The sequence below is a fragment of the Neoarius graeffei genome, chromosome 13, assembly GCF_027579695.1.
Source record: "Neoarius graeffei isolate fNeoGra1 chromosome 13, fNeoGra1.pri, whole genome shotgun sequence".
NCBI classification, from domain to species: Eukaryota; Metazoa; Chordata; class Actinopteri; order Siluriformes; family Ariidae; genus Neoarius; species Neoarius graeffei.
The window spans coordinates 48,843,565-48,868,266 of record NC_083581.1 but is presented as its reverse complement, the minus strand read 5'-3'; the positions used below and the strand labels follow the sequence as shown (position 1 = coordinate 48,868,266).

The following is a 24,702-nucleotide window of genomic DNA, read 5'->3' as shown; positions in this document are numbered from 1 at the left end:
TATGGCCAAGACCAAAGAGCTGTCAAAGGACACCAGAAATAAAATTGTAGACCTGCACCAGGCTGGGAAGACTGAATCTGCAGTAGGTAAGCAGCTTGGTGTGAAGAAATCAACTGTGGGAGCAATTATTAGAAAATGGAAGACATACAAGACCACTGATAATCTCCCTCGATCTGGGGCTCCATGCAAGATCTCACCCTGTGGGGTCAAAATGATCACAAGAACAGTGAGCAAAAATCCCAGAACCACACAGGGGGACCTAGTGAATGACCTGCAGAGAGCTGGGACCAAAGTAACAAAGGCTACCATCAGTAACACACTACGCCGCCAGGGACTCAAATCCTGCAGTGCCAGACGTGTCCCCCTGCTTAAGCCAGTACATGTCCAGGCCCGTCTGAAGTTTGCTAGAGAGCATTTGGATGATCCAGAAGAGGATTGGGAGAATGTCAGATGGTCAGATGAAACCAAAATAGAACTTTTTGGTAAAAACTCAACTTGTCGTGTTTGGAGGAGAAAGAATGCTGAGTTGCATCCAAAGAACACCATACCTACTGTGAAGCATGGGGGTGGAAACATCATGCTTTGGGGCTGTTTTTCTGCAAAGGGACCAGGACGACTGATCTGTGTAAAGGAAAGAATGAATGGGGCCATGTATCGTGAGATTTTGAGTGAAAACTTCCTTCCATCAGCAAGGGCATTGAAGATGAAACGTGGCTGGGTCTTTCAGCATGACAATGATCCCAAACACACCGCCCGGGCAACGAAGGAGTGGCTTCATAAGAAGCATTTCGAGGTCCTGGAGTGGCCTAGCCAGTCTCCCGATCTCAACCCCATAGAAAATCTTTGGAGGGAGTTGAAAGTCCATGTTGCCCAGCGACAGCCCCAAAACATCACTGCTCTAGAGGAGATCTGCATGGAGGAATGGGCCAAAATACCAGCAACAGTGTGTGAAAACCTTGTGAAGACTTACAGAAAACGTTTGACCTCTGTCATTGCCAACAAAGGGTATATAACAAAGTATTGAGATGAACTTTTGTTATTGACCAAATACTTATTTTCCACCATAATTTGCAAATAAATTCTTTAAAAATCAGACAATGTGATTTTCTGGATTTTTTTTCCTCATTCTGTCTCTCATAGTTGAGGTATACCTATGATGAAAATTACAGGCCTCTCTCATCTTTTTAAGTGGGAGAACTTGCACAATTGGTGACTGACTAAATACTTTTTTGCCCCACTGTAAATGGACGCTGTCGAGTGTTTACTCATTTCCGATTCTGGACACTAACTACACGGTAGTCATTTAAAACGAGTCCCTGTCTCAAGTCCTCTAGAACCAGCCTCAGTCCAACACAGTCGTGGATGATGTTAAAAGTGGTAAATATATCCCGTACAGCGCTTATTGAGGTGATTATTTGTTGATAGTTACTGGATCAGCCAGTGAAAACGGTGCAAAATATTGTGCACTTTTAAATGCCGTTTCTACACATTCTGTACACAGAGCATCTGGTACAAAAATCCCATGGCGTGACTGACACACACACAAACACACACATACACATATATATGGCATTGTGGAATGTTGGCATATTACCATAAACTATACAAGTGTTTACTGACAAGTTTATTGTGACTTGAATTGTGCAGTGGTGAATCCTCAGCTGCAGGATATTAAGAAGCGGCTGCAGGAGGCAGAAGTGAAAAAGAACGAGCTGCTGAAGGATCTGGCAGCTGTGCAGAATTCCCTCAACTTTACCAAAGGTCAGCGATTTGACTTTCTCAGCGATTTGTGTTTTAGACAAAACTGGACACTGCTGAGTTATTTGAAAAACCTTAAATGAAACATTTACATAAAGCAGTAATATTTAGCTCATCTGGCTATAAGAACGATGGGCTGTTGCCATGGCGTGGCATCTGTCGTTCACAATTCAGTTAAATCGTATCTCCTCCGTCAGTTCTCCACGAATTTCTGTTCGGATTGTTTTGTTTGAAAGAACTCATCACTCCGCACAAAATTTGGTTGTTGTTTTGTCAAATTTTTGCTAACAAACTGCTAATTAGGTCAACTTCACGAATTTTGGGACTTCTCATTAGCATTGTATCTCCTCTCACAGTTCTCACCTGATTCCAGGTCTGATCGATGTTTTGGGTAGAGCTTCCTTCGGGGAACAATACTTGGTTATTTGTATGTTGTAAACAATTTGTTTACAACTTAGTTTATTTCCAGTTAAATCGTGTCTCCTCCCTCAGTTCTCAATGGGTTTCAGTTCTGATTGTTTTATTTGAAAGAACTAGACCTTCTGCACAAAACTTGGTCATTGTATTGTCAATTTTTACCACCCGCTGGCCGAAAAGCCCGAAGGGGGATTATGTCGTAGCGATGCCCATCCGTCTGTCTCGGGAAGGGTACTCACCTTCTGAAATCAACTCCTCTCACAATTGTTGGAGGAATTTCAAGAAACTTGACAAGAGGCATTGTTATATGTCACTAATACGCATAATTTCGTTAAATTGGGTTGCATTTTACCAGAGTTACAGCCCTTGATTAACAAAATTATACTTTGACAATTTCATGAGAGTGTGTTTTCCTTCTGAAATCAACTCCTCTCACAGATTTTGGACAAATTTCTCGAAGCTTGGCAAAAGGCCTTGTTATATGACTGTAATACACATATTAGGATTTAATTTCGTTTGTGAAAATTTTACCAGAGTTTTGACCCTTGATTAAATAATTTGTACTTTGACAATTTCATGAGGGTGTACGTTCTTCTGAAATCAACTCCTCTCACAATTTGTGGAGGAATTTCACCAATCTTGGCAAAAGGCTTTGTTATATGACAGTTATACGCAGATTGAAATTTCGTTTAATTTGGGCAAATTTTACCAGAGTTACACCCTTGATTATTAACAAACTTGTACTTTGGCAATTTCATCAAGGTGTCCTTGCTTTCTGAAATCAACTTCCCTCACAATTTTTATTCCCCGCTGGCCGAAAGGCCCGAAGGGGGATTATGTCGTGGCGATGTCCGTCCGTCCATCCCGGGAAGGGTGCTCACCTTCTGAAATCAACTCCTCTCACAATTTTTGGAGGAATTTCACGAAACTTGACAGGATTCTTTGTTATATGTCGGTAATATGCGTATTGTAATTTCGTTCAATTCAGTCATATTTTACCAGAGTTATGGCCGAGTTGCCAGTGGAGGGGGGATATTGTGCTCTCAGAGCACTCTTGTTTGCTAACAGATTAATAATTAGGTCAACTTAATACACTTTCTTCTGACCAGAATTGTATCTCCTCTCTTGTTTATCATCCGATTTCAGTTCTGATTGATGTTTTGGGTCGATCTTCCCTTGGGGAATAAAATGTAGTCCTTTGTTGATTTTCCTGTTGTGAACAATTTGTCGTGGAGGTTGATCCTCTCTCACATTGTCACATTTCAGTTCTGGTTGATGTTTTAGCAGTCATGGTTGTTTTGATGGCAGGCCAGATGAGCTATTACATCCTTGACATTCTGGTGTGTGTGTGTGTGTGTGTGTGTGTGTGTGTGTGTGTGTGTAGAGAACACATCAAATGAGATATTGGTTGCTAAAACAGCTGTGGAGGCGGCTAACAGCACTGTGGCTGATGTGCTGGGGAAGCTGGCTCCGATAAAACAACAGCTGGAGGAGTGGCACAGAACATACGCATCATCCAACACCACTAATGTTGACTTCAGTGATGCACTCAGCCAGGCCAACAGCTCAGGTTAGTGAGGGCCTGAAATGGGCTGAACTATTTACCTTTGATTACTGACGTCAAGGTTAGGGTTCGGTTTAGTGTAAGCATTAGTAATTATGTCAGTGGAAGGACAGTATGACAAACGTGTGTTATGTGCAGTGGGAGCACTCAGTGAGACCATTCCACTGTTGATGAAGAGGCTGGATCGCTTGCAGAATCACTCCATGCAGATGTCCAACATTTCTGAGAACATCCTGAGAATCCGTGAGCTCATTGCTGAGGCCCGAAAAGCTGCCAGCAGGGTACGCCAAGCTTCATTTAAAATTTCAGACTTAATAATCATTGATGCACAAACAGTCATGGCTTATGACTATATATTTTCCCTTGTCATTGTTTTTATCAGGTCAGTGTGTCGATGAAGTTTAATGGGAATTCGGCGGTGCAGGTGAGGACTCCCAGTAATCTGGCTGATCTGGCTGCCTACACCTCCCTCAAGTTCCACATCACTCTCTCCAAAGAGACACGCAAAAAGCGCCAAGCTGCCAACAGACAGTTTGTCTTCTACCTGGGCAACAAAAATGTAAGTCCCTTTCTCTCGTCATGTGTAGATATGAGCATGAAGGCATGCCGTGACTAAAATATAGGAAAATACACCTAAACCCTGATATTTAAGACTCTTGTTACATTACATTACATGGCATTTAAGCAGACGTACTTTTATCCAGAGCGACATACAGCAGGTGCAAAAGTCAGGTACAAGAAGTGCTGAACTTCTAGACAAGCAAGTTCTCGTACCAACTGAACAAGTGACAGAATAACACCGACCCTATGCCTGAAATCACTCCCTACTCACTATATAGTGGACTATATAGTGAGTTCGCCATTTTGTAGTGCTGTCTGAATGTATAGTGAGAATTATTACACCCTATATAGTGGACTCATAGTATCCCACAATGCACTGTGAAAAGTAATGTACAACCGACGGTCACTAACCAAGCAGTATATACCATCGAGCATTGCGGTCGTGCATTTTCACAGAGCTGTAAAAGCTGTTTCATAAGGACCGTTAAGTATTTTAGATTGAGTATAGCCATAGTTTGTTTTTCCTAATGACAACGGGTACGAGACAAATTTATTAGTTGTGGCGTGAAAATGGCAATAATATTGTAGTGAATGGACGGAGGAAGAAACGCATTATAAACGGACATTCAAGTACAATTAAAAATAGGAAGGGAATAGAAAATAAGCTAAAATCTAATAAGACATAAAATACAAGAATAAAAGTTCCAGTGCCGAGCGAGGAATTAATCAAAAGCCTCAAATTTGATTTAATAAAATGCAGCGGCAAAGAAGAAAGTATTCAGCCTTGATTTGAAAGAACTGAAAGATGCAGCAGACACAAAGTACTTTGTATTTATTAATCTGGGAAATACGCTCAGTATAATATGGATTTATCACAAAAATACATGCACGTATTTATTATTTTGAAAACCCACCAGCCGACTGATCGGGCACGTTTTAATTGTGCGACAGTAAATGATGTAAATACCAGCGCGACGGAGTAGTGTCCGAAAGTGTTTTTTAATTTTAACAATGAGCTCACTATATAGTCCTCTACGTACAGTATATAGAATTCCCTAGATAGTGAGTAAGGAGTATTGAATGACTGCGTGAGTAAATTTGGACACAGCACAAGTGTATCCTGTTGAAGTACCAACATTCAGCAAACAGCCAAGAAAACAAACCAACCATACAAATGTACCGACAAATTACAGCTAAATGGAGAAAAATCAAACTCCGACGGCTAACCCCAGGCTAGACAGGACACAGCCTGGGTTGGTCAAGACCGATACTCAGTTACGCAGTGGGCAGGGAAGCAGGGGTGAGGTGCAGCCTGAAGAGGTGAGACTTCAATATGTTCTTGTTACTCAAATTCCTATTATAAGCGCTTTTGGATTTAGTAACATTTTCTCATGATTCATCTGGTAAAGATAATATAGCATAATGAAAACTATCAGTACTTTGATCAAAATGGAGTTGACAAACAGATGTTGCTCTGAACAGAGGCTGTACCACAGACCGCTATCATCCAAGCATCAGCCATATACAGTGGTGCTTGAAAGTTTGTGAACCCTTAAGAATTTTCTATATTTCTGCATAAATATGACCTAAAACATCATCAGATTTTCACATAAGTCCTAAATAAAGAGTCCTAGATAAAGAGAACCCAGGTAAACAAATGAGACAAAAATATTATACTTGTTCATTTATTTATTGAGGAAAATGATCCAATATTACATATCTGTGAGTGGCAAAAGTATGTGAACCTTTGTTTTCAGTATCTGGTATGACCCCCTTGTGCAGCAATAACTGCAACTAAACATTTCCGGTAACTGTTGATCAGTCCTGCACACCGGCTTGGAGGAATTTTAGCCCGTTCCTCCGTACAGAACAGCTTCAACTCTGGGATGTTGGTGGGTTTCCTCACATGAACTGCTCGCTTCAGGTCCTTCCACAACATTTCGATTGGATTAAGGTCAGGACTTTGACTTGGCCATTCCAAAACATTAACTTTATTCTTCTTTAACCATTCTTTGGTAGAACGACTTGTGTGCTTAGGGTCGTTGTCTTGCTGCATGACCCACCTTCTCTTGAGATTCAGTTCATGGACAGATGTCCTGACATTTTCCTTTAGAATCTGCTGATATAATTCAGAATTCATTGTTCCATCAGTGATGGCAAGCCGTCCTGGCCCAGATGCAGCAAAACAGGCCCAAACCATGATACTACCACCACCATGTTTCACAGATGAGATAAGGTTCTTATGCTGGAATGCAGTGTTTTCCTTTCTCTAAACATAACGCTTCTCATTTAAACCAAAAAGTTCTATTCTGCTCTCATCCGTCCACAAAACATTTTTCCAATAGTCTTCTGGCTTGTCCACATGATCTTTAGCAAACTGCAGACGAGCAGCAATGTTCTTTTTGGAGAGCAGTGGCTTTCTCCTTGCAACCCTGCCATGCACAGCATTGTTGTTCAGTGTTCTCCTGATGGTGGACTCATGAACATTAACATTAGCCAATGTGAGAGAGGCCTTCAGTTGCTTAGAATTTACCCTGGGGTCCTTTGTGACCTCGACGACTATTACACGCCTTGCTCTTGGAGTGATCTTTGTTGGTCGACCACTCCTGGGGAGGGTAACAATGGTCTTGAATTTCCTCCATTTGTACACAATCTGTCTGACTGTGGATTGGTAGAGTCCAAACTCTTTAGAGATGGTTTTGTAACCTTTTCCAACCTGATGACCATCAACAACACTTTTTCTGAGGTCCTCAGAAATCTCTTTTGTTCATGCCATGATACACTTCCAGAAACATGTGTTGTGAAGATCAGACTTTGATAGATCCCTGTTCTTTAAATAAAACAGGGTGCCCACTCACACCTGATTGTCATCCCATTGATTGAAAACACCTGACTTTAATTTCACCTTCAAATTAACCGCTAATCCTAGAGGTTCACATACTTTTGCCACTCACAGATATGTAATATTGGATCATTTTCCTCAATGAATAAATGACCAAGTATAATATTTTTGTCTCATTTGTTTAACTGGGTTCTCTTTATCTACTTTTAGGACTTGTGTGAAAATCTGATGATGTTTTAGGTCATACTTATGCAGAAATATAGACAATTCTAAAGGGTTCACAAACTTTCAAGCACCACTGTACATCAGTAACATGAACGCAGTCATTATGTTTGTTACATTGTGGTGTGAATTTTCATTGCGATAGATGATAAGAGCAAAATTGGTATTGCTTTACCATGTCATAACTAGTTTGCATACATTAATTATCTTATAATAAATAAAGACAGGGTAGGAATCCACAAGAAATCCTGTTTTAAAATATATTTTCAATGTTATTTTCGCAGGTTTGGTAATGAAGCAGCTTAAGAATTTTAGTAATTGAGTTCTGGTATGTCATTTAACGTCTTCATCTATGAAGATGTTGCACCGTAGAAAGTATGATGCTGCTGTGTGTGTGTTAAGCTACGGTCCCACTACAGCTCACGATGCTTTGCGATGGGCTATTGATGATAATGAGGCATTCTGGTGACGATGCATGGCGATATACAGGTGAGCTAAATGTTGTGGTCACACAGCAGGCGAACACTTAACTGTCATGCCTTTGTGCACTCGAGCGGTCACGGTCACTCACAGGACCCGGTCATTATGGGAAACACCAGATGTTGATTTGAGCATGATCAGCATGGCCATATAAGGACACCGAGGCTTTGCGAAGTATTATCATTATCACTGTCACGTTTGTTTCTAGCCATATTTATGACTCTGCTTTTGGTTTTGTTTGTGTTTTTGAAAATATCATGCCTGCTAATACACTCTTCCTGCACTTAGAGCCATCTACTGCACAGAACCTGACAGAATACTTGCAAAGTCTCTGTGAAAACAGCATCCTTATATGCACGTGCTGATTGCGCTCAAATCAGCATCAGGTGTTTCCTGTAAGACTGAGTCCCAAGTGCGCACACAGTGCACTCCGAAGGATCCCCGAATGTAAATGCACTTTAAATCTCAGCGAAGGTTAGGCTATGCCGAGCTGCTGTGTTGATGAGGCTCCCGCAAGTATCAGGGACATAGGTTTGAGACAAATAAATTTCAAGAGGCTTAAAGAAGGTTCCCCAAGCTTCAGAAAATATTCCCAAACCCATCTGCGAGTATTCACTGCTTAGTTTGCCAACAAAAATGTCGCCATTGAAATTTTTCGCAATGTTTTTGGTCACTCACAAGGCGGAGACACCCCCCCCCCCCCCCCCCCCCAAAAAAAAAAACAACAACTCCCAAAGCTCACAGACCAGTTGCCATGTATTGTGCGATTGGTGGCGATGCTACCAATTTTTCATCGCCACGTATTTGCAAACCCATTGCGAGCTGTAGTGTAACCAGGGCCTGAGCTGTATGAGTGATATATGACGCTGTCATAAATTCATCAACTGCTGAGTATAAAACGAGCATGTAAATGTAAAAATATGCTTCTTTTGTGTGATACAGTCCAGTAAAGAGTTCATGGGGATGATTCTGGATGGCGAAAGACTACACTGGCTTTTTAATCTTGGTGATAAGACTGCACAGGCGGAGATAACAGATAATGTTCGCTTGGATGGCATATTCAGCAGTCTGTTTCTGGAGAGGTGAGACAGATTGCCTATACTCATTATCTTCATCATGATCACTACTGTTCCCTCTGTCATCATCGTCATCACCATCATGACCATTCTCATCAGCATGCAGCAGAGACAGCATATGAGAAAATGGGTTTTCATCCATCCCATGAGTGTGTGTGTGTGTTTAGGATATTGCAGTATGGTCAAATGACGATGACTATAGAAGGCTCATCATCTAAGCAGACTGTGGAGGCAGATGGAGATCGCGGCCTTCTAAACCTCCCAACAGACGAAACAGTCTTCTACGTCGGTGGCTATCCCATGAGCTTCACGGTATTGTTTGACACGAGCTAAAATGTATATTTGTATCCCGATATATTTTCAGGTTAATTTAGGATTCCTTCTACAGCTGTATAATGGCAACATGTCATCGCTTCACAGCCCCCTTCCCAGATGCAGCTCTCAGAGCGTCCATTTTTCAAGGGCTGCATTGAGCTCGAGAGTCTGAATGAGGAGGTGATCAGCCTCTATAATTTTGAGGAACGCTTTAAACTTAACACCACTGAAGACAGTCCTTGCCCACGGTGAGTACAGTCGACGTGGAGATTGCACACATTCACAAAAACTGAGAAGAGCCGACAAAGGTAATAAAATTATTTTCTTTTTGGTCTTAAGTCTTTTTATTGTATTTTCACATGGAACAGAACAAACACATAACAACCCATATCCCACCCACCCACATCACACCACTGTTCGAAATAAAAATCACATAACATAAAATGAAGCAAAAGATTCACAGCAGGGCGGCACGGTGGTGTAGTGGTTAGCGCTGTCGCCTCACAGCAAGAAGGTCCTGGGTTCGAGCCCCGGGGCCGGCGAGGGCCTTTCTGTGTGGAGTTTGCATGTTCTCCCCGTGTCCGCGTGGGTTTCCTCCGGGTGCTCCGGTTTCCCCCACAGTCCAAAGACATGCAGGTTAGGTTAACCGGTGACTCTAAATTGACCGTAGGTGTGAATGTGAGTGTGAATGGTTGTCTGTGTCTATGTGTCAGCCCTGTGATGACCTGGCGACTTGTCCAGGGTGTACCCCGCCTTTCGCCCGTAGTCAGCTGGGATAGGCTCCAGCTTGCCTGCGACCCTGTAGAACAGGATAAAGCGGCTAGAGATAATGAGATGAGATGAGATTCACAGCAGATAAATTGACATTGTGTAGATCAGGGCTTTTCAAAGTGTGGGGCGCGCCTTCCTTAGGGGGCGCCAGAGTTCTTCGGGGGGGGGGCGCAACGTGAGGAAAAATAAACCAGAATAAGTTACTATTGCGGACATTTAGCGAACTTCAGCTAGCCTTTGCCAGAGACAGAATGGATCGATTTTTAGTACCTAAAGCTACAGTGAGTGAGGAGACAGAGTCTGGGCCAAGCAAAAAAAGAAGGAAGTATGACCACGATTATTTAAAGTTTGGATTTTCATGGACTGGATCTGAAGATGCTCCACTGCCACAGTGTGTTGTCTGCCAAGAGGTGCTAGCTAACGATGCTATGAGATGTTTAAAATGTGTAAAACAAGATGTTTTTTTTTTTTTTAAAGCACAGATGTTTAAAATGTGTAAAAAAAAAAAAAGAGGTTTTAAAAAAGCACAGATGCTTAAAATGTGTAAAAAAAAAAAGATGTTTTAATAAAGCTCATATGTTTTAAATGTGTAAAAATGATGTTTTCAAAAAGCACAGATGTTTAAAATGTGTAAAAGAAAAAAATAAAAATGTGTACAACAACCATTTTTTTAAATACGAATGGAACATTAAGTATAGCAACAACAAAAATTGTAGGGGGGGCGCTGTTGTTTATTTGCTCTCTGAGGGGGGGCTGACTCTCCCACACTTTGAAAACCCCTGGTGTAGATAATAGAAAATAGCTAGACAAGCAACTGAAGACAAAATAGCAGGGGAGAAGAATAAAAAAAGGAGGACAACAATAAGACTCACATCACAATGTCATGAGAGTCCATCTTCTGAATTAATGTAAGAACAGGTTGCCAGATATAGCGGAATTGTTTGATTATCACCCTGTACAGAATACCGAATTTCTTCAAGTGTTAGATACTGCATAACATCATTAAGCCAATGTTTAAATGTACAGTTGTGCTCAGAAGTTTACAGTGGTGCTTGAAAGTTTGTGAACCCTTTAGAATTTTCTATATTTCTGCATAAATATGACCTAAAACATCATCAGATTTTCACAGAAAGTCCTAAAAGTAGATAAAGAGAACCCAGTTAAACAAATGAGACAAAAAGATTATACTTGGTCATTTATTTATAGAGGAAAATGATCCAATATTACATATCTGTGAGTGGCAAAAGTATGTGAACCTCTAGGATTAGCAGTTCATTTGAAGGTGAAATTAAAGTCAGGTGTTTTCAATCAATGGGATGACAATCAGGTGTGAGTGGGCACCCTGTTTTATTTAAAGAACAGGGATCTATCAAAGTCTGATCTTCACAACACATGTTTGTGGAAGTGTATCATGGCACGAACAAAGGAGATTTCTGAGGACCTCAGAAAAAGCGTTGTTGATGCTCATCAGGCTGGAAAAGGTTACAAAACCATCTCTAAAGAGTTTGGACTCCACCAATCCACAGTCAGACAGATTGTGTACAAATGGAGGAAATTCAAGACCATTGTTACCCTCCCCAGGAGTGGTCGACCAACAAAGATCACTCCAAGAGCAAGGCGTGTAATAGTCAGTGAGGTCACAAAGGACCCCAGGGTAACTTCTAAGCAACTGAAGGCCTCTCTCACATTGGCTAATGTTAATGTTCATGAGTCCACCATCAGGAGAACACTGAACAACAATGGTGTGCATGGCAGGGTTGCAAGGAGAAAGCCACTGCTCTCCAAAAAGAACATTGCTGCTCGTCTGCAGTTTGCTAAAGATCACGTGGACAAGCCAGAAGGCTATTGGAAAAATTTTGTGGACGGATGAGACCAAAATAGAACTTTTTGGTTTAGATGAGAAGCGTTATGTTTGGACAAAGGAAAACACTGCATTCCAGCATAAGAACCTTATTCCATCTGTGAAACATGGTGGTGGTAGTATCATGGTTTGGGCCTGTTTTGCTGCATCTGGGCCAGGACAGTTTGCCATCATTGATGGAACAATGAATTCTGAATTATACCAGCGAATTCTAAAGGAAAATGTCAGGACACCTGTCCATGAACTGAATCTCAAGAGAAGGTGGGTCATGCAGCAAGACAACGACCCTAAGCACACAAGTCGTTCTATTAAAGAATGGTTAAAGAAGAATAAAGTTAATGTTTTGGAATGGCCAAGTCAAAGTCCTGACCTTAATCCAATCGAAATGTTGTGGAAGGACCTGAAGCGAGCAGTTCATGTGAGGAAACCCACCAACATCCCAGATTTGAAGCTGTTCTGTATTGAGGAATGGGCAAAAATTCCTCCAAGCCGGTGTGCAGGACTGATCAACAGTTACCGCAAACGTTTAGTTGCAGTTATTGCTGCACAAGGGGGTCACACCAGATACTGAAAACAAAGGTTCACATACTTTTGCCACTCAGATATGTAATATTGGTTCCTTTTCCTCAATAAATAAATGACCAAGTATAATATTTTTGTCTCAATTTTTTAACTGGGTTCTCTTTATCTACTTTTAGGACTTGTGTGAAAATCTGATGATGTTTTAGGTCATATTTATGCAGAAATATAGAAAATTCTAAAGGGTTCACAAACTTTCAAGCACCACTGTACAAACACTCCTCGTGGGCATGAATGTCATGGTAATTTTGGGCTGTTAATGATTTCCCTGAATTGTTCCTTTTCCAGGGTGGAATGATTGTACAGCATACATCTTTAATGACTTCAAAAAACAAGAATTGAGTGCACAAGTTTGAATTTATTTTGGATTATAATAATAATAATAAGGCATAATCCTCCTCTGATTATGCCTTTAATATCAACACTGTTGCGCAGCGCTGTTGTTAGCGGCTCTATTGTTAGGGCGAATAGAAGAGGTGATGGGGGACATCCCTGCCTGGTGCCATGCTGTAGAGTAAAAAAGGTAGATAGGTTGTTGTTAGTCTGAACAGCCGCCATAAGTAGAAAATAGAGCGTCTCAATCCAGTGTATAAATTTCGGGCCAAAACCAACACGCCTCAAAGTATAAAAAAAGTAATCCCACTCCACCCAATCAAAGGCTTTTTCTGCATCGAGTGATATTAATACCTCTGTGCCTTTGGGTGGAGTGGGATCATAAAGGGCATTAAGTAGTCTACGTATATTAGAAGGGGATACTCTATTTTGAATAAACCCTGTCTGGTCACCTGATATCAATAACGTAGCAGACACAAAGTATTTATTAATATGGGAAATACACTCAGTATAATATGTATTCATCACAAAAATACATGCACGTATTTTATTATTTTGAAAACCCAGCAGCCGACTGATCGGGCACGTTTTAATTGTGCGACAGTAATGACGTAAATAACAGCACGATAGAGTAGTGTCCGAAAGTGTTTTTTCATTTTATCAATGAGCTCACTGTATAGTCCTCTATATAGTAATTCTCTATATAGTGAGTAGGGAGTAGTGAACGAGTGAGTGACTTCGGATACAGGGCAAGTCTAAAGGCCAATTTATGCTGACAACGCATTCCTCGCAGATGGCGTCGCAGATGGCGTCTGCGTAGCCCCCCCACCTTCGCAGACGCTCTGCGTGCACCTCCCAAAAATTGTGACCACCGCAGGAGCCTCGCAGACAAGAGGGCTCTGATTGGTCCACTCTACATCCGCTGTACACGCACTTCCGCTTCCCTACTTTCCCGGTTTGGTTTGTTTTCACGACCGCCATTTTTAAAAACACGAGCGAAGATGGAGCAGCACGAAGAGCGGTTGATCGAGGAAGTGAGGAAGTACGTACATCTATACGACTCCAGTTCTAGTCATTATAAGTAACCGGAGGATAAACACTCCACTAACCACACCCACCAACTACTCCTAGCGATTTCGCGACTTCGCGCCCCCTTGCGTTGTGGCGGTGAATAACATCGCGCACGCCTATTACTCCCCGCTCAACGATAAATTACAACTGTCTGCGAAAAGCTATCTGTGAAAGCCTTGTCGCAAGAGCATGCAGAGGCCCTAAGTCAGAGCAACAGCCTGTATTTCACTTTTCACGACGTTGAATTCACCAGCTAGGGCATCTTTTAGTTCTGACCCGAGTAATGCGGAGACGTCTTCCTTTAGCGAGGCGAGAAGTTCAGTTTCAACATTGGCCATGCTTGCTTGTTTGCTGTTAGTCGTATTTCTTCCTGTGTAGGTAAACTGTCGCAGGTTTTTTGCCGTTGATAAAATATATACCAGATAAAGTTCCCCCTATATGTTTGTGACTTTAAGTATCCATTTTGGACCTTTCTAGACAGTATTATGCACTAGAAGCATAATTTTAAAATAAAATTCAGCAGAGCAACCCAAAACGTGGCTTACTCCATGGCCTGCTCACTAGCTTTATTATGGCAGCTTTATATGCCATAATCTTGCTTTATATGCTAGATTATGGAAGTGGGGCGAGAGCCCAGTTGTGTTGACAATGAAGTCATCAATAACTGGCACCATAGAGTTATGGGGAAAAGAAAGTACAGTCTCCTTCAATGTTTTTTTATTTATCAGCACCTAAATAACAAAAGGTGACCAAAAAAACCACAACAGATTTCAATATTTAGTACTTTCCCCCAAAAGTAAACCATCATTCAGAAACCAGGTGGGAAAAATAAATACACTCTTCCTACATCTACAATCATTCAGAGAGTAATTAGCAGCAGGGTGTTACTTATGAAATGCACAAGATTAGTTAATCGTCATATAGAGGTAACGACCTCTGTAAAAGCAGAACTTTTGGCAGATTGGTGTTCTGGAGCATTCAGGTGTGTATCTATATCATACCAAGAAGGAAGAACATCAGCCATGACTTTAGGGAAGCAATTGTTGCTGCTCGTCAATCTGTGAAGGGTTATAAGGCCATCTCCAAATAATTTGAAATTCACCATTCTACAGTGAGCAGGACTGTTTACAAACTGAGAGCCTTCAAGAAAGTTGCCAATCTTCCCAGGAGTGGGTGTCCCAACAAATTCAGTCCAAAGTCAGACCGTTTAATGCTCAGAGATATAAAGAAAAATCCAAGAGCTACATCATGTGCCCTACAAGCCTCTGCAAGCACATTAAATGTTTGTTCATGAGATCACAATCAGAAAAAGACTGAACATTCCAGTGGAGGCTTCATGGAAGGATGGCTAAGAAAAAGTCCCTTCTCTCCAAAACGAATCTGGAGCACAACTTAGATTTGCAATATAGCATCTGCTGGAGATCTAGATGTGGAGATGTTTGGTCATCATGCACAGTGCCATGTTTGGTGAAAACCAGCATCTCATACAACTATCAATCATGGTGGTGGAGGAGGGAGGATGATCTGGGCTTGTTTTGTAGACAAACGGACCTGAGGAAACTTGCAGTCACTGAGACAGTGCTGAACTCCTCTTTATATTCGAATATTCTTGAGACAAAATGAGGCCAGCTGTCCAGCAGATTAAGCTGGGTTGAAATAGGGACATGCAACAGGACAGTGTTCCTCAATACACCAACAAATCAACATCTGAATGTCTAAAGAAGAAAATAATCAAGGTGTTGGAGTGGCCAAGTCAAAGTCCAGAGTTCAACCCCACTGAGATGCTGTGGTGGGATCTTAAGACAGCTGGGCATAAACAAATGCCCTCAAACATCAATGAACTTGAGCAATGTTATAAAGAAGAGCGGGCCAGAGTTTCTCCAAAACAGTGTGAAAGACTGATAAACTCCTGCAGAAAACACTTACTTCAAGTTATTGTTGCTAAAGGTGGTTCTACATGTTACTGAATTAAAGGGCGTACTTATTTTCCCACCTGGTTTCTGAATGTTGGTTTACTTTTTGGAAAAAAATGACTACATATTGCAATCTCTTGTGTTTTTGACTGTCTTTTTCCCATGACTGTATATAATGAGGACACAAGAGGGCATGGTCCTGTGGAAGGACTGAAAGCAATATGGTTGTTTTGGTAAAGCATATAAATTTTTTTTTTTATTCTTTAGTAAGCGTAAGCCAACATGACCAGTATTATTGTTTGCTAATAACTTTAATCATGTGTGTCTTTGGTACTAGCTAGATAAGATAAGCAAACTAAGCAAAACGCTAACTACCGTAGCTAATGCTGAATTCTCAACAAAAATATCATTGTAGCGCTTTATTTTACGCAGTGTTAGTGAAGTAATTACCTTTGACCAATTTTCTGGACAGCATGGCATGCTTTTGTGTTTCCAAAGCACATCTGTATTTGCATGACTAGCTGTGAAGGTGTACAGGTATCGAAGCGTTCAAAGTCGTAAGCTTATCCTCACCTGACTTTTATTTAGGTTGTGTTTATCGTGTTACTTTAATGTACGTGTCTCGAGTCCCCAGTGTTTAAGTCCGAGTCAAGTCCAAGTCATTAAAAAATATTTCGAGTTGAGTCCACTATTGATCCGAGCTGAGTCCGAGAACAACACTCCAACCACAGCATTTGACGGTGGCTGTTTTAGCACCATTAACATTAGTTTGTTCCTGAACATGACGTATGAACAGGTGAATGTGCTTCTCTTTGTCAGGGAGTGCGAAGTATTCTGTCAGAGATGGTTGGGAGATGGATGTCAGTGCAGAAGGTGTGTTTATTAATGCAAGTGAAGACGGCATAAAATCCAGAACAGCAGGCAAAATTGTAAAATAGTGAAACTGGCAATAGGTCGAGCGAGGCAGAAAGAGGCTATCGTAGACTCGGCAGAATCAGACAAGAATCAGACAAGAAACAGGAAATCAGGGCTCAGGAAACCAAACAAGGAAATAAGGCTCGGTAACGTGTCAGCAAGGCAACTCAATACTTTGCAAAGTAAGTGTGTTTTCACAGTTTTTATACAGGTGCGCTGATTGCGCCTTAATCCTGTGCAGGTGTGATTTGTTTACGGCGTGCGTGCGAGAGTCCGCTTGGCGTGTACGCTGTCCGGAGCGCGCCCGAGAGTCTATCTGATGCACGCGCCAAGGCGCGCAGGTGTGACACTCTTGCACGAAATTAGTACAAAATTAATGTAGATATAAATATCTTATGCCAAAATGATTATGTTACAAAAAATAAAGAAAAAATCCGAGTCCTCATCTCCAATTTATGAGTCCGAATGCAGTTAATGCGCAAGTCCAAGTCCGAGTCATCAGTGCTCAAGTCCAAGTCGAGTCACGAGTCCTTAAAATTAGGGCACGAGTCGGACTCGAGTGCTACAAGCCTGCTACAAATACTTTATAAATACAGATAAAATGTCCATTTAACAATTACTCGTAATTGCCATTATTTTAAAGATTCATTTTTAATAGAATGATTTGTGATGTAATTTTACTACCACAAAATGATGTCTTTTATTCTATCCACATTCACTGGATATGAGCAATCATGTGCTCTGATTGGCTACTCCAAATGGCGGCGCGTGTTGCTGAACCCACCGAGGATGAAATAAAAACTCTACTCTCAAACAAAACCCCAAAAAAGCAACAAAATATGGAATAAGTGTTTGATGGTAAGAACGTATCTTTTTTTTCATGAATTACTATTTTTGCATTTTTCACAAATCGCTCCTGTCATTTCGTCATTAAGCGGAAATGATTTTGTCGGACGTTTTGTATAAAGTTTTTATTTATCGAATTTGCAAAAAATAAAAATGCTCTCTTTCTCAACATCCAGTGAATGCGGAGAGAATAAAACAGTTATTTCACTCAATCTCGTCGTACATGACTTATAGCTATCAGCTTATGTACAACTTGATTTCGTGGAATAACTGTTAATTATATTTAATGTATATTAAGTGTTTTAAATACGACTTGGGCATGGCTGTGAATAATACATGCTTTGTCTGTGTAATACAGTATCCAGGAGAAGTATATTATGTAATTGTATAATTGTGTGTATGTGGGTGTTTTATAATAGACCTAGGCCAGCAATGATCCAGCAGTGGGTAGAAGATGCCTCCTACTTTGACGGGACAGGCTATGCTGAAGTCACTCCCAAGCCTTCGTGTGCGAAAGCTCGCTTTGGAGTGGATATCAGACTCCTCTCACAGAATGGAATTCTGCTCCTGCTTCGTAATGAGGTCAGACATTTGCATGTTAGCATTAACAGTAAAATTGTGAACCCCGCTGTGAAATATTGTGATCTCCCGTGGCCTTTCTCCTTTCCACAGACTAAGTTTGCATGCTTGGCAGTGCTCAGAGGGCAATTGAAGCTCTTCTACAACTTCAATGGGACATTAACTGAGGCGGCGCCCACAAGCACAGAACCCAACTTGCTGTTTGTCAGTGACGCCACTGTCAAATTTGTACGTCAGTTTTACATTATATCTGTGCAAGTGGTCTGTAATTTCATATCGCATGCATAGACTGTATTTACAAAAGTTTGAACTTATTTATTAAAAGCATGTATCATTTTTTCTTAAAAATATAATGTATCTTCCTGGCAGTAGCCTGCCATAGTAACAACTTAATCTATTCTTATATAGAACGAACACTATGTCTATATAGACCCTTTTCAGTCACGTGACCTTCGTAAACGCGACCGCCATTTTGGACATGTAGTGGACTTCGGCTCGAATCAGTTTGAATGCGAGGAAGGCGACAAACGAAAAACATAAAAGAAAAAGGAGCGAGATGCAGAAAACACCTTCACTATCCAGCGACGTAGGGCATTTACAGGGCGAGCAGAGGGAGAGGTATTTGCAAAAATTGAGGTTAGCAGGCTTAGAGAACGACGTTTACCTGCTTCCACCAGGATTGTTCACTGACGTACGGAAGTACACGAAGCCCTCGTCTTTACCTGACTTCAGCCCACATGATCTGTATACCTATGTCATTAAAAACCCATCGCCATACACATACGCCAACGTCCGAGGTTACGGAGCGCGCTCCCGCTTGCTCCAGGAGTGCTCCGGCCGAGGTTACGGAGCGCGCTCCAGCTTGCTCCGGAGCAAGCCGCTTAATTTGAGGGCAACCTCGGCCGGAGTGTGCTCCGGAACCTCGGCCGGAGCACTCCGGGAGCAAGCCGGCGCGCGCTGCTTAATTTGAGGGGAACCTCGGCCCGAGCACGCCGGGAGCAAGCCGGCGCGCGCTGCTTAATTTGAGGGGAACCTCGGCCAGAGCACTCCGGGAGCAAGCCAGCGCGCGCTGCTTAATTTGAGGGGAACCTCGGCCGGAGCACTCCGGGAGCAAGCCGGCGCGCGCTGCTTAATTTGAGGGAGAGCAAGCCAGAGCACTCCGGGAGCAAGCCGGCGCGCGCTGCTTAATTTGAGGGAGAGCAAGCCGGAGCGCGCTCCGGAACCTCGGACGTCGGCTCCGGCAGCTATTTATACTGGATCCGGTGTAAATAGCTGCCGGATCATAATTACAGTAAACTAGTAAATACAGTAAAGGAAAAACTTGAGACTGAAAGGTTTTAACAGTCATCCAAATGACTGAACGTAAACATTGCTACAGTAACATACCAGCTACTTGTTGACATTAGCTAGTCAACAATAGCTACTACAGAAGAACAAAGAGGTTACAATGGGTTATTTTAGCCTATTTGGTTACACACTCGCCGCCACAGAATGTTAACAGCAATGTAATGCCTTTTCTGGCTAATTTTATTCGTCTTACCTCCAACAAAGTGGTCACTACACAAGCGTTGGTATGCCGAGGGCTGCCAATCTGTTTATGGCCGCTATCCATCTTCTCCGTCGGGATCCGATAAAATGATAACCCTTGCCTTGTTTGTTGATGGTTACTACATCCAGGTGCACAACAATATAGTGGCATGATGGAAGTCTTGCTGAAAGTAAAAACTTTCTTTGCTGCCGTTCCTCAATGTTGGCTGTGGTAAACTACTGGTAGTACACGTCCAAAATGGCGGCCGCGTTTGTCGTGACGTCACGTGAAAAGGGTCCATACAGAAGAAAGGGTGAAAGTTTTATATCATGTTAAAGTCTTACAGTTTTTTGAATTATTAGCTGCATACTTAGATAATTTATTGCGCATATATATATATATATATATATATATATATATAGTGCGATTTGCTGGGGGGGATCATTCCCCCCCTCTGGTTTTTATCTCTGCTGAAAAAAAATCCTCAGGGACAACCCCGTCAATAAAACAAACAAACCAAAAAAAAAGTTGACATGACAGGCATGTTGTGACACAGTTTGCTATGGTCTACATTGCACTCACTTTCAAAATGACCTGAAGTGGCAGCTTTGATGTTCACGAACGTCCCCAGCAAATAGATACATTGTAGATAATAACAATATCTTTGCGTTCTCATAGAACGCAAAGATATTGTTATTATCTTCAATGTATCTGCAGGGATGCAAACAGCGCGCCTTTTGGCGGATGCCGCCTTTTTCACGGCCGATTTTTTTTTTTTTTTAGGGGGGGCGTTGGTGTGTTTGATTATAATTTCAAAGTAAATTCTGTATTAAAATTACTAAATAAGCAAATCCGTTACAGTTCATGAAACAGGAAGTATAAGGATGAGAAAAAAACAGTTTAAATCGGAAAGCTGCGCACAATGTGAACTGCGCCATCAGAGCAAACTGTTCATTTAGTATTCATGTATTTTAGTGATTTTCGAGTCACTGTCCATTTAATCCAGAGGGAGAGAAACATCACAGCAACGCGACAAGCAATGCGAACTTTGTTGTGTTAGTATTCGTGTATTTAGTCAGAGAGATAGGAAGATGAATTTACTATCTCTGGTTTAGTGTTCGTTTTCATTTAGTGTTATTCATTTGATATCATCGGATGTTATTGAGCTGTTAGCCTATTGTTACCTTAATTTTGTGACCTTTCATGATTTAAAAAACCCCCATCCCCCCTTCTGGTTTTTTGACAAATCGCACCCTGATATATACACTACCGTTCAAAAGTTTGGGGTCACTTTGAAATGTCCTTATTTCTGAAAGAAAAACACTGTTCTTTTCAATGAAGATCACTTTAAACTAATCAGAAATCCACTCTATACATTGCTAATGTGCTAAATGACTATTCTAGCTGCAAATGTCTGGTTTTTGGTGCAATATCTCCATAGGTGTATAGAGGCCCATTTCCAGCAACTCTCACTCCAGTGTTCTAATGGTACAATGTGTTTGCTCATTGCCTCAGAAGGCTAATGGATGATTAGAAAACCCTTGTACAATCATGTTAGCACAGCTGAAAACAGTTGAGCTCTTTAGAGAAGCTATAAAACTGACCTTCCTTTGAGCAGATTGAGTTTCTGGAGCATCACATTTGTGGGGTCGATTAAATGCTCAAAATGGCCAGAAAAATGTCTTGACTATATTTTCTATTCATTTTACAACTTATGGTGGGAAATAAAAGTGTGACTTTTCATGGAAAACACAAAATTGTCTGGGTGACCCCAAACTTTTGAACAGTAGTGTGTGTGTGTATATATATATATATATATAATAGAGAGAGAGACAGGGGATATTACATGATGGTGTGAAGATATGAAGTTTATCTTCGAGTGGTTAATGTATATTTCATGAGTGAGAGACACGAACGAGTGAAAATATTTTCAAAACGAGAAGATAACCTTCATATCTTTGTGCCACTATGCCATATTCTTTATGGATTAAGAATTATTTATTATATGTTATATAATATAATATATTATATTATATTTATTATGGATTAAGAATTATTTATTATATCTTTATGGATTAAGAATTATTTATTAATTATATGGACACATCCACAAAAAAAATAGACAAGTTAATCAAAAGAACTGGTTCAGCATTTTGACAAGTCAGCAGGGAAACACTGGGAGACGTCATCAGAGTGAAATATCGGGAATTATTATACATACAGGACACTTTTTCCATGGAATAAAAACACGTTCTATTCCCTTTTAGCGGGTTTCATTCATTTGGTTCGATAGCCTGGAGTATTCTTAGCATATCGCTTATCCTACGTGTATTACGTTGCTCTACCCAATGGAGAATGAGCGTTGAATATTGGTTACGATATTGCATGGTTGTCAAGACAACATGACGTCACACGTTGGAGCTGATGAGAATATTCAATGGGAAAGTTTTCTGCTGCGCACGCGTACAATCATTTCTTTGTTCGCCGGGGAAGAGAAAGACGTGCTGAACACCTGAAAGGCTACCAAAACTTCTTCATGCATATTTACATATAATACCAACAGACATCGAAAAACTGGAAAAGAGTGTGTGTGTGTGTGTGTGTGTGTGTGTGTGTCAGTGCTGAAACGTTACTATTAGAGCTGGGACTTCAGCTCAGCCAAAACTTAGCCAGACACCAAAAAAGCAACAGGACAAAGGATTTCGTAAGGGATTAGCGGCAGGCTGCCAGGTCACTCTGTTGTGTGTAGCTGTCGATGTGTAAAGCAATTCAGTAAATTACACAGGGAAATGAATACTTAAGTCTGAGTGAAATATGCTGTGGTGAGTGTGTGTGGAAGAAGAGTCTGGAGACAGAAATCTTAGTTTCTTGGTCATTAGCCTGTGCTACCTGCTCTCGATAGCACTGGCTTGACTGCTTTATTAGCATTCGTTAACACTACTGATGAACGCTACACTGGCTGGAAGGTGACCTCACTGCTGTACTGATGGCGCTGACTCGCGGTTAAGCTTGCGTTGGCCTTCGAGAAGGCCCAGGGCAATAAATTTTTGCTCCTTCCCACTATAAATCAAAATCTGATTGGTTTTCTGTCACTTCCACTTCATCTGTCAATTCCTACATAAACAGACACCGCCATGGCCTTCTGTCCCGGCAGTGAAGTCCTAACCAGTGAGTGAGCCAGCTCTAAACTCTTCTCTGCCTAGACACAACAAACAAACAAATATCATTGGATAACTCAATTTTCATGTTTTCAGGACAGTAACCCTTTCATTTCTGAAGCAAATTTGATAGAAAATGAGGCTGAATTAAAATTAGAAGAGAATAATTATGGGGCGTTGTGGCTCAGGTGGCGTACCATAGGTCCGGGGACCCGGGTTCGATTCCGACCCGAGGTCATTTCCCGATCCCTCCCCGTCTCTCTGTCCCACTCATTTCCTGTCCTGTCTCTACACTGTCCTATCCAATAAAGGTGAAAAAAGCCCCAAAAAAAATCTTAAAAAAAAAAGAAGAGAATAATTATAATGAAATTTTGAAAGAAATTAAAGAATGAAAGAAATTAAATATAACATTGGAAATGCTGATATGTTTGGATCTTCTCTGAAGGCCTAGAAGGCCCTGACACTTCCCCTCTGGTGTATGTACCGGTATTATAATAATAATAATAATATTGGCTGGCTTTTTTTTCATGGTATATCAGATATATTCCATTCAGCTGCTCGTCTTTGACTCGTTCAGCATCATGCTCACTGAATGGAATATATCTGATAGACTACTCAACGCCAGCCAATATTATTTAAATATGTCACTCAGATCCGCAATGTATTTTGTATGAAAAAGGCGAGTTTTTCAACACGAGAAGATAAACTTCATATCTTCGTCAACATGTGATTTTCTTTTTATTATATAGACACAGGGCAGCACGGTGGTGTAGTGGTTAGCGCTGTCGCCTCACAGCAAGAAGGTCCGGGTTCGAGCCCCGGGGCCGGCGAGGGCCTTTCTGTGTGGAGTTTGCATGTTCTCCCCGTGTCCGTGTGGGTTTCCTCCGGGTGCTCCGGTTTCCCCCACAGTCCAAAGACATGCAGGTTAGGTTAACTGGTGACTCTAAATTGACCGTAGGTGTGAATGTGAGTGTGAATGGTTGTCTGTGTCTATGTGTCAGCCCTGTGATGACCTGGCGACTTGTCCAGGGTGTACCCCGCCTTTCGCCCGTAGTCAGCTGGGATAGGCTCCAGCTTGCCTGCGACCCTGTAGAACAGGATAAAGCGGCTACAGATAATGAGATGAGAGAGATGAGATATAGACACATTCATGAACAAAAAGTACCCAAATTTATCAAAACAATTCATCGATTCCCTCACGAGTGAAGATATTGGAAAATATGTCACAGTTGAGGTTCTCCATGTAGTCTCGGATGTAATTCATATGAAAAATACGAGTGGCGTATTTCCCAGTAAAGCACTCGTGTCTATGTAATATAACATAAAGTAAATCATCTTTGAACAATGTGAAGAATATTTTGATTGATAATGTATCGTAAATAGCGTAGTGTAGAATATCGAGGTGTAATTTGTGTTCTTTGTAAAGGTGGAGGTCCTTATTCCTGTGCGACTTTCATCTACATCATCACCTCAACCTTATATGCTACTAGTGAGGAGAGAGAGGAACCAAATATACAAGGTTGAGTCCCATGACATCCCGTGTTTCACGGAAAGCTACTTCCTGGGTGGTGTTCCCGATGACCAAATGCCTGAGGGGTGAGCACAGATCCTGACGTCTCGTCTACTGTCACTTTCATCACATAAAGCACAGATACTGTAAATGAATTCTCACTCTGCAGTGGGTATAGCGTCGGGATGAGGCTAGATTTAACCCTGCTCTGGAGAAGGACCAATGTTTGTTCATTTTACACGGTTCAACTGTGAATCTGTTTTCAAAGTTTATAGAAAGGTTACCTTTATTTCAGGTTTTATTTAAAGCTGGGCATACACTGTGCGATTTTTTTCAATCGCGGTATTCAGCTGCTGCTCACACTGTACGAGTGAATCGCAGGGGTAAACAGCACGCAGCTTAC

General features: G+C 41.4%; 1 protein-coding gene across 1 annotated transcript in view; it reads left to right on the top strand.

Annotated features, from left to right (window-relative positions):
* Positions 1 to 24,702, top strand: part of lama5 (laminin, alpha 5) — a 244,931-nt gene that overhangs the window by 198,118 nt on the left and 22,111 nt on the right. Inside the window, 10 exon segments of the mRNA XM_060937932.1 lie at positions 1,648 to 1,761; positions 3,560 to 3,745; positions 3,878 to 4,020; positions 4,122 to 4,298; positions 8,787 to 8,926; positions 9,088 to 9,232; positions 9,341 to 9,483; positions 17,944 to 18,106; positions 18,197 to 18,331; positions 24,216 to 24,385. Of these exon segments, the coding sequence (XP_060793915.1) occupies positions 1,648 to 1,761; positions 3,560 to 3,745; positions 3,878 to 4,020; positions 4,122 to 4,298; positions 8,787 to 8,926; positions 9,088 to 9,232; positions 9,341 to 9,483; positions 17,944 to 18,106; positions 18,197 to 18,331; positions 24,216 to 24,385 (1,516 nt within the window).